Here is a 10,996-nt window from a genome sequence, read left to right as displayed (position 1 = left end):
ATTGAACCAGATGATTATTAAGGTTCCTTCCCACTTTTCTATATATTGTCATCTCCCAAAGAAGCCCAAAGGAAGGTATGGAGAAAGTATGTTTTCAACATTTCTTGCATTTTTAGCCTATCAAATAATCTTTGCTAATGAGAAAGTCAGTCAGCAATTGCCATAGGATGATCATTTTTAGACCTCTGCTTCACTAAAAGGAAGAATGTACAGAAGGGACTATAATATTACACTCTTAAAACAAAGTAGACTAACTTTCAAGAAAATGAGCATGGCTATATGGATTTCCTCAATAAGTAACAAACCCTTTATTTGTGAGATCTGCAAACATACATTTCTGCGTTGAGAAGAGTTTTGGAAAACATCTTACCGTTCAACATACGTCTCGTCCAGATTGTTGAAGCCTATTGCTGGGCTTTTAAGTTGATTCTGCACAGATACCAGGTCCTTGCTGTCCAAGGCCTGGTTTAGTAAAGCAACAGCAGACAGCATTTCCACCGCAATCAAGAGCTCCTCGTGGGCCAAGTAGTTCTGTCGGGAAACATGGCAGTAAGTTCACACACCTTGTGGGCGTGATGGGGGTTTAGAATGCACATTTCAAAAAACGATGAAAAGTCAAAGATTTTTGAGAAAAAGAGCTCAATGGTCACCTATTCTTCACCGACTTTAAAGAAGAAGTAAATTGGCTTCCGGGATTTTCTTAGGTGGTTTTGGCAACAGAGTTCATTACAACCAACATTTATGATTCAGAAAACAACTGCATTCCCATAGCTGATGCCTGCTCCCAGCTGTACTGGCTGCTCACAGGCTCAGTCTCATCAAATAATTAAGCCAAGCATTAGAGAATGCTGTCACTGTCTGAGAGTGTGAGGTAAGATTTTAGGATAACTAATGATTTCCAATTTGAATTAAGGGTAAGGAAAAGAGGATAGAATTACACCTAAAAGTTATAGCCCCAGAAAACTAAATAAAAATATTTAAGGTAAGAATATTGATTCCAGCTTCAAAAAGTTAGTCACATATTTATAATTAGGTAAACATTTTAAAATGTACTATAACATCTAGGTGTTTAAAGAAATGTGAGGTTTATCTTTTGGCAAAATAAATAAGAATCTCCAGATTTACAAATCTGAATTTGGTTTATTTAAAAAGTACATCTTAGATTTTAGAACACTTTTCCTCTTCAATTTTATCTTCCATTTAACCATTTTATACTAACTTGGCCTAACTTCCAAAAAGTTATTTCTTCCATATATTGAAGGAACACAAAGGGAGCATAAAAATGAATTAATAAAAAAAATCTGATATATATCTTTACATCTAGGATATTATATGTATTTTATATGTATGTAATATTTATATTATAGATTTCTGAATATCCACAGAAATCTTGCAACAAAATGATTTTAGAGTAACAAAGCATAATTTTCCCTTCCAAAGCAAATGGGAAGAAAAGGTTATTATAGGGAACATGTAACTAAATTTTATCTAAATATCTTATATTAACTATAAGTTTAACACATAGGGAAAGTATAACATTACAAGTAAAGGGTAGAATGGAATAATTTGAGATTCACCTCTTTTACCCTTTCAAGTGAACTACCCACAAATATCTAAAGTGGTACACAACAAAAATGATAAGGAAAGATAAAGAAATAGTCATTAGTTGACTATTGACCAAATGGGGATGAATGACTGTGGTAGAGTTCCAGTAGCCTTGGGCTTCAAAGCTAGAGAAGTAGCAGGAAATATTAATGCAATATGAGGAAATAACCTATTTTTCTTTTATTTTAAAATAGCATCTTTTGCCCAGCTGGTGTGGCTCAGTGGTTGAACACTGACCTATGAACCAGGAGGTCATGGTCCGATTCTGGTCGGGGCACATGCCCAGGTTGTGGTTGTGCCTAGGTTTCGGGCTTAATCCCCAGTTAGGGGGCATGTAGGAGGCATCTGATCAATGATTCTCTCTCATCATTGATGTTTCTATCTCTCTCTCTTTCCCTTCCTCTCTCTGAAATCAATAAAAAATATATTTAAAAAATGTATATTTAAAAAAGTAGAATCTATTTAGAAAACATAGGAAGTCTTAATAAGCAAGTCCTACCACCCCAGTCCTTTAGTATATGTTCTTCTATTTATTTTTAATTTATGCAAACATTTACAGAGGTGTTTTTGTTGTTGTTGTTTTGTTAATCCTCACGCGAGGATATTTTTTCCATTGATTTTATTTTTTTAAGAGAGAGGGAAAGGGAGGGAGGGAGGTGATATGGGGGAGAGAGAGGGAGAGAGAGAGAGAGAGAGAGAGAGAGAGAGAGAGAGAGATAAACATCGATGTGAGAGCCAATTGGTTGTCTCCCACACATACCCTGACTAGGGCCAGGGATCAAACCTGCAACCCAGTTACGTGCCCTTGACCAGGAATTGAACCCTTGACCTTCAGTGCACAGGCCAATACTCTAACCATTGAGTGACACCAGCCAGGACTACAGAAGTGTTTTGAAACCAACTTATTATTTTTCTAATTACAAAAAAAACCAAGATAATGCTATATATTTTAATCTCATTTTTCCACTTAATATTAAACATGTCATTTGTTTCCTGCTTTTCAGTATTAGAGACAATGCTATGAAACAGCCTGTTGGCTACAAACTTTTGATTCACATTCTTTTCCTAAGAATGTGATTGTCAGGAAAATGGGTAAGAGCCTTCGATACACACCATTTAGATCAGTGGTTCCCAAACTTATTTGGCCTACCGCCCTCTTTCCAGAAAAAATATTACTCAGCGCCCCCTGGAAATTAATTTTTTAAAAAATTTTAATAGGAATTAAACAGAAAGATATATGTATTAATGTTTCTACCTTTTTCGTAAAATATAGTAAAGAAAGGTGTAAATTAGAAACATTGAAGTTTGAAATTATGAAACTATTTATTGAACTCAGAATAGAAAGGTAATACAAAAAAAGTTAAAACAAATGCACCTGTGGCCATCACCGCCCCCCTGGATCGCTGCAGCGCCCACCAGGGGGCGGTAGCGCCCACTTTGGGAATCACTGATTTAGATCACCCTGCAGAAAGGCTGCACCACTCATGCTACTATCAGCCATATAGGAAGTGCCTGCTGTCCCAAATCTGTAGGTTAGATCTCTCCACTCTCTACCAATCTGATTTCTAAAAATAACTGTATTTTGATTTAATTTACATTTAGTTACTTCTGGTTGAGTTTGAACATTTTTTTTGGTGTTTGTCATCATGAATATTAGATATTTTGTGAATTGCCTTTTTATGCTTTTGCTCTCCTCCCACATTTTTTTGGTGGATCAGTACTGTTTCTAATTTTTAAGAGCCAATGTCCTTTTATGTTTCCTTAAAATTTTAAGATAATTTTTTTCACATTTAACCTTTTATATTGAAAATTTATTCTGATATGTGTAGTGAGGTAATGTTTTCTTTTCCAAACGGTGAAATATTTGTTAAGGGTTTCATTCCTTTCCCCACCTTTTAAAATACTAGCTCTCTCATATATTAAATTCTTGGCTCTGTTCCAGTACTTCTCATTCTGTTCCATTGTTTAGATGAATTTGTATAACACATGCTCTTAATTACTCTAACCTTATGTGAATATTACTGATTAATACTATTCACATATTAAGGAGCATAAATTTACAAAAATTAAAGCCATGGTGCTAATGTTCTAATTGTAGATTTCTATAAATGCTGATTTTGAGCTTATTTTTCTATTAAAAAAACATAACATTTCAAGACTCTGTGATCGATTGCCCCACACAGGGAGGCCCTGCCCACCCGGTGGGGGCTCTGCAATCCATCACCACGCAGCGGGTGGCCCTGCCCACCTGGCCAGGGCTCGAATCTATTATAGGGCAGAGGGTGGCCTGGGCCTCCCTCTGTGGGGCAATCGTGGGGCGATGGCGAGGCCCCCCCGACCTTCGACCAATCGCATGGCACCCACTTTGGCTGGCCTCTTCCATGAAGCCTTCACATGGTATGTGTCATAGCATGGTCGTCCGGAAGGTTGTCCAGACAGTTGTTCTGCTATTTGGTCGTTCAGTCAATTTGCATGTTATGCTTTTATTATTATAGATATGCACAGCCCATGGACACAGACAATAATGTGGTGAAGGCCTGGGAGGGGCAGGTGCAGGGTAGAGGGGTCAATGGGAAAAACAACAACACCACCAACGAAACCAAGGGGACATCTGTAATACTTTCAACAATAAAGGTAAATTAAAAAAACACATTTAAAAATTCAGTAAAGTTTAAAAATGATCCAAAAAACTTTAAAAAATCACAGCGAACAAGAAACACCCGTTTCCAGTGGGTATTTGTGTAGATCTCTGTCTGCACTTCCTAACTATGCTCTTAGATTCGTTACGTGGATGAGAAGCAGGTTAAAGGAGAAGGCGGCCAATGACATTGGTACAGGGAGGCCTATAAGACGGGGATTGGAACAAGTTAAAGACTCTACACCCCTGTTCACCTCCTAAACAGCCTTCCTCATGGCTTGAACTCATACCGAACATCTCCACAACTGCAGTCTCCTCTGACTCACCATGGCGTTCTGTTTCTGAAGGTTGAAAAGTTCGTTCTGATACATCGCAGCTGCAAAGGGATAAACAGCGGGCAGCTGGGCCTCCGGTCTCTCCAGTGCGAGCAGCGTGCTCTCGGGGTCGCCTTCCTGGATGACAGCATTGATGTGGTCCACTGCAGCCAGCCCTGAGGGTGGGAGTCACACCGTCAGAATGTCCACTTTCCCACTGTGGCCTGACCCATCCAGCCCAGCTGTCCAAGGATTAGAACCTAAGGCAGTGATGGCGAACCTATGACACGCGTGTCAGAGGTGACACGCGAACCCATTTTTTTGGTTGATTTTTCTTTGTTATATGGCATTTAAATATATAAAATAAATATCAAACATATAAATCTTTGTTTTACTATGGTTGCAAATATCAAAAAATTTCTATATGTGACACGGCACCGAGTTAAGTTAGGGTTTTTCAAAATGCTGACACGCCGAGCTCAAAAGGTTCGCCGTCACTGACCTAAGGAGTCACTGTCCATGAACTCGGAGAAGCTGCAGTTGGAGGACAGGCATAACCTTGGAAACGGTAGCTGAGTGACTGGAAGTTGGTCCAATGCTTGGAGGTAGGACCTAAGAGATCGTCAGCATGGACGGAGCTGGAGTTAGAGGGCATTCCTGCCTAGCATGACTTCCTTACAAAATTCTTCCTTTGTGGGCGCACCTCTTCCATGAAGCCTTCACATGGTTCTAGTCCCGAGGATTTTGCACCTTGGGAATCCACACAGTATTTGGAGCTGGGCCATACAGATCCCGCAGGCATTGCTCTTTAATGCTCCTTATGTGTTCAGCCTCCCTGGGGAGACTGAAGCTATGGGAAGCTTGCCCTACTGCTGTATCCTTCCTCTGAGTCAGAACCATGGAATACCCGCAGCCAGCACTCGGACACGCTGCTGCTTGAGACTGATGGTATTAGTTCTCAGGACAGCCGCTTCTCCCTCAACTGCATGTTCTATGAATTATGGTTCTTTTTTTTTTTAAGCCTCACCCAAGGTTTAGAGAGAGGAAAAGAGGGAGGGAGGGCGAGAGAGAGAGAGAGAGGGAGAGAGAGAGAGAGAGAGAGAGAGAGAGAGAGAGAGAAAATCATCGGTCAGTTGCCTTCTGTAGATGTCCCAACCCATAACCAGGTATGGGCCTTGACCAGAAATCAAACCAACAACCTTTCGGTGCACAGGATGACACTCAACCAGCTGAGCCACTCTGGCCGAGCTGAATTGTGATTCTTAAGAAAAAATAATTCAGGTATGTTTTTTTAAAAGATTATAATCAAAATCCATATGATTGAATAAGTCTATGCTAGTATCAGTTAATCTAAATAAAAAGGCCCTGGTCACAGAAATGCCTTGGTGGACATGAGCTGCCTGAATTGTAAGCTCTGTGATGTCTCTACCAGATGCAATGTTCAGATTACAAGATCTGAATTTTAGTGACCAAACTGAGGGTGCTTGAAACAGTAGATTCAGCATCGTTTTCAGAAAACAGAAAGGAATTGCTGACCAAATGGAAGGATGAGTAGTGAACTCAGCCACCAGGCAACAGCAAAGCAGACAGAACAGGCAGGATTTTGCTCCGTAAAGAAGACGTCAGGGAAGTAGAAAAAACACAGACCCCATACATTTCTAGAGCTTTTCAAGGGTTCGTCTGTCTCCCTAATACACAACTAAGATTATTCTAACCCTTTCCAACAGATAACCATTTATCTTCTCTAACTAAATTTTCAAGGAGCTATCCTTAATAACCTTTCAACTAAGAGACATCATTCAAAAGCAGGAAATACAACGAATGCAATCTTTCATGCCACAATCCCAGAAAACATACACTAATTCTAAAGGATCCTAAGAACCCAAACACTTGTTTCTATTCTTAGAATTAATATGACAAATGAAAGAATTCCAGAAAGGAAGGTCAGGGTTTGGTTGTGATGTCTGCTGTTCCGTTAAAGTTATCTGAGACCTTTCCACTGTGTCTCTGATTACTTTGGATGGGATCCTGCATCACCTCTGAAAACTCTATTAGATGAATTTACACAACTGGAGGGTAAAATATTACCGGAAAAATCACACCCTTAAAGCACTCTTAATGCATCAGTACTTCTAAAAAGAAAATAAAGTAAGCTTAACCACTCTTTTACACTGTGCATTTAACAAAATTTCCAGCCCTGACCTTAACAAAATAGGTCATGTAATGAATGGAATGCACGTGCCAAACCCAAAAGTTAAATAATTGTAGTTCAAACAAAACTGACGACAGGGCTGGTGGCATTACCGTCAAGGCGGTCACTTATGCTATATCTATGGCTGCTACGAATGTGGACCACCTTAACATTTTAATATCATAACCTCAATGGTTGGGGAAAAGCTTGTCAAGTAGCTGTAAACGTACATATTTTAAAGCATACAATTGTCTCATTGTCATGTCACGGACTAAAGCATGCTTTTGAGTTTTTTTCCAAGACTACGTTTAGTTCTACTGGACTATACATTTTCAGATAGGAAGAGATAAAAAACTTCAGAATAATCATGTTCTGCACCTTTAAAACCACCAAACATTGCAATGCTCTTCATAATTTCAGCTGGTTATAAATCATATCAGTATAAATCAGCTCAGGCCTTTTATTTAAAAATGGGGAAAAATAAGTATAAATTTGTCATGGAGTAAAGTATTAAAACATTTACACAAGGCATTTTATTTAACATGAAAAATAAATCCATGTTAGTGGATATAAACATTTCAAAATAAAGGATGGCAAACGGTTATGGGAACTAAGCTTATGGACCTCAGATGTCTTACTGGCAATATTAATTTCTTCCTGTAATTCATTTATGTCAAGCATAATGAAATTGTCAGCTTTTAAACAGAGCAGAAAGAGAAACTTAAAATTGTGCTTCATGTATCATCACCAACATGCTCAATATTTAATAAGAATAAAAGAAATACACATCCCACAAGGTTAAGATATTCCCTTAAAAAAAAGTTACCCTAGAGCTCTTAGCAGTGTATGTGTGAGATAACTTCTCAAACCTACTCAGTTGTTAACTCCTACATATTTACATCAGGGTTCTCTGGGCCTCTTTAATTACTGTTTGAAGTCTCTACCAGCAACTTAGGAGCAAACGTCTGGGTTACACCTACAGGTAGGTCTGCATTGTTTTGAAGGTGTTATGATTGATAAAGAACCTCCAAAGCTCATAGAGGATGTTAAATCAAGGAAAAGGTTTAGGGCTGTTGTGATTAGTAAATACTCCACATTTAGGTTTGGCAGACATTTCACATGATTTACTAAATGGGCTAAATGGTCTTTCATGTATTCATTTTGTAATATATATGGATTATTTAGGTTAACCTACGGGAAATAAATGTCAAATACAATTCCTTACTGCTTCAAGTAAATGTAAATTTTATTAGAAGGGGGAAAAGACTAATAAAGAGATTAATGTATCTAAACTTGCATATGCTTATTTTAATTACCTGAGTTTTCTGGTCATACACTGAACCAAGTAACAAGAAGAACGAACTGTACAACTCCACAGAGTTTCAGGGACATGGATGTAAACCTGTCACTATGCAATTTCATTGGTCTGTCAAGTTCACTCACTTGCATACAAGCTACACAAGATGTAAGAAAAGAATTCTTACAAACTGTAGACTAATAACTGTTAAGTAATAAAGAGTAGAGCTGTTAATAATACCTTTTATAGTTCCAATCGAATGCCATCACATAATCATGGGCAAGGAATGACAGTCTTTAAGTCATACTATTTTACTAAATAACCTCCAGTATTATACCAATCAAGGAAAGGTTCAAAATATGACATACACTGTACCTATGATGAAACACCTTGAGCTACTCTGCATGGACTGGGGACAGGATCACCAAAAAATGCTCCATAGGAAACTGTCAGATGATACACCTTAATTAAGAGCAACATTGACATTTAGCGGATTTTTCATCATGCAAGGGCAGTTTTACAAGGGTACAAATTGAGAGTTTTGCTGAGACTCTGACAAGGAATATTCATATCTTATAGAAGTATCCATTTCTTTCGTAGAATCCATTACTTACTGTTGACTTTATTGATATTGCCTTGGATTTCTGCTTGTGTCAGCAGTTCTTCATACGCATCTCTTTCTTCTTCTGAAATACAGTTATTCTGCAAAACAAAGTCTTCACTGATTCCTGAGGCTAAATGTTTCCAAAGCTCAATATTTAAAAGCAAAAATGCAAGGAGCGTTAAAAACCATTCACTAACATCCATGTGAACGCAATAGAAGCATTTCAGAGCGCCTGCTTTGTGCAGGGCACTATGGTTAGATATGCCCAGCAAGGACTGCAAAGATGAACAGACCCTGTGAGTTTCTGCAAAGGCCCAATTTTCTAATGTAAACATTATGTTGGACCCCTCGATATTGCCATTTTTGAATATCAAAACCAGTTAAATATAGGCAATTTCATTTGATTCAGTCTAATAAAATCAAGAACACAAATAATGAATATACATAGTACAATGGAATACATTCTATAGGAGAGGTACATGCTTAGTTGGAAAGAAAATTTTAAAAAGAGACAGCAAATGAGGAAGTGCTGGAGGGAGAGAGTCATGTTAAAGGCAGAATGGGGAGCAGGATGTAGTCAGCAGGATTTGGTGAAAAACGTGGGGAAAGCCTGGCACGGTGGGCTGCATACAGCATGGGGTGTGTGTGTCCAGGGCCAGCCCAAAACACGGTGAGGTAGAGTGTGTATCCTAGAGGCCTTTTAAGGACAAGAAAAGGACCTGTACTTAACCCAGTAGGCAGTAGGGACTCAGGGGAGGTTTCCAGTGAAATGACACCAGATCTATAGCTAAAGATTAATTTTGCAACCTCTAGCTTCGAGAAGGGTTGGCTTGGAGAGTGACAGGAAGCACGGAGACCCCTGAGGAAGGTGCTGCAGGAGTCCTGAGGCCAGGTCAGGCGGGGCAGGGCTGAGGCAAGAGTGAGGAGAACAGAGGTAGGTGGGTGGATGTAAGCCTGGCAAGAAAAGGCCACAGAATGTAGTGATGGACAGGACACAGGGGACACGGAAAGCATTCCGAAGCAGTGTGGAAGTCCTTCCAAAGGGAAGTCGGCAAGGGCACATGTGGAGAAGGGCAGGGTAGAGATGAACACCCTTCTGATATGGTGAATGGCAAGGCCGGTGGGACCGAGATGAAGTTATCGGGAGGGGCGGTAGAGGGCCTGCTATGAAGCTGAGAGCGATTTCTTCAACAAGTGGATGAGCTTACTTGAGGAAGAACAGAGACAGGAGTGACTCAACGTCAGTGTCAAGCCCCACACTTAGCGGGAGGAGGAAGAGACACTCACTGATGCAGAGAACCACAGCCACATTTTTGGTAATGGAGCTGAAGCTGACATGGCAAGAGCCTAAGGAGAGGAGAGTTGGGAGCAAGTGGAAGCTGAGTGCAGACAAAGTCTTCAGTAACACAAGCCAGGCAGGAAGTGGGGTGCGGAGTTCGGAACAGGAGCAGGCTGCCTTGCTAAGGAGGAAAACATCTTCCTCCAGTATGAGGGTGGATATCGGGAAAATAGAAAGAGAGTGGACTCAAAACATCCTCTCTAAACTTCACCACACTGAATTATTAACCTCTACTAATAAACCTACAGGTAACTCAGCCAACACAAGGTCTGCAGGTGGTGCTAACGAGGAAAGAGCTTTAGCTGCTACTTTCACACTTTTCAGAGAGGTAGGAAGTTTATGGCATAACCTTAAAAACCTTGCAACTTACAATATTCATCATAAAAGGAAACCCAATTTCTATCCATAGTGCAAGATCTTCTTTCACCCTTACCCTTCTCACAAACCAGTTGCCTGTGGCTACAGAGACCACAGCCAGTTGAATTAAAAATAACCCCTTTTTTCAAACTAGCTACTCATTTTTATATTTATTACTGAGAACCTAATTAAATACCTTCAGTTTTGCATTTTCTTCTTTTCCCTTTTTGGCTGCCCAGAGTTCCTTCTGATATTCTTGTGCAAGGTTCTCATCCACTAAAGTTAAAACTGCATTTGGGTTTCTTAGTGTTATAATGGTCTGCTCTGCTATTCCTTTTTCAATAGCTTCATTAATAGCTATAACAGCAGCATGCACTGAGAAGAGAGAGAAAAAAAGATTTTTACCAGCAAAAGATAACATGGACAGTTGCACTGACACTGCATACACTTAAGTTGGTTTACTTTCTTCGTTGGCTCCCAGTAAACATACCAAAAAAGAGGCCTGAGACACATCACAGAGTGCCCCTCTGAAAGCCTCTCCACCTGCCCATCTGTCTCCAGTCCTGCCTCAGCCTCTGTTACATAATCCCCATTCATTTATTCAACCTGCACTGAATGACTCATGTGAACCAAGTGCTGTGACAACCACCT

At 39.7% G+C, this 10,996-nt stretch overlaps 1 protein-coding gene across 4 annotated transcripts in view; it reads right to left on the bottom strand.

Moving 5' to 3' along the window:
* Nucleotides 1-10,996, bottom strand: part of IQGAP2 (IQ motif containing GTPase activating protein 2) — a 283,664-nt gene that overhangs the window by 99,337 nt on the left and 173,331 nt on the right. For 3 of the 4 annotated variants that reach the window (XM_005858052.2, XM_014549911.1, XM_005858054.2), the window contains 3 exons: nucleotides 8,660-8,747; nucleotides 4,570-4,733; nucleotides 371-531 (listed from right to left, as the gene is read on the bottom strand). In XM_005858052.2, the coding sequence (XP_005858114.1) occupies nucleotides 371-531; nucleotides 4,570-4,733; nucleotides 8,660-8,747 (413 nt within the window). Of the gene's footprint in view, nucleotides 1-370; nucleotides 532-4,569; nucleotides 4,734-8,659; nucleotides 8,748-10,541; nucleotides 10,766-10,996 lie in introns of those variants that run through there. The other variant, XM_014549912.1, reaches the window with a different exon arrangement.

Source organism: Myotis brandtii, unplaced genomic scaffold (assembly GCF_000412655.1).
Source record: "Myotis brandtii unplaced genomic scaffold, ASM41265v1 scaffold115, whole genome shotgun sequence".
Taxonomy (NCBI): Eukaryota; Metazoa; Chordata; class Mammalia; order Chiroptera; family Vespertilionidae; genus Myotis; species Myotis brandtii.
The sequence above is the reverse complement of the archived record's forward strand: the minus strand, read 5'-3'. Positions and strand labels throughout refer to the sequence as shown.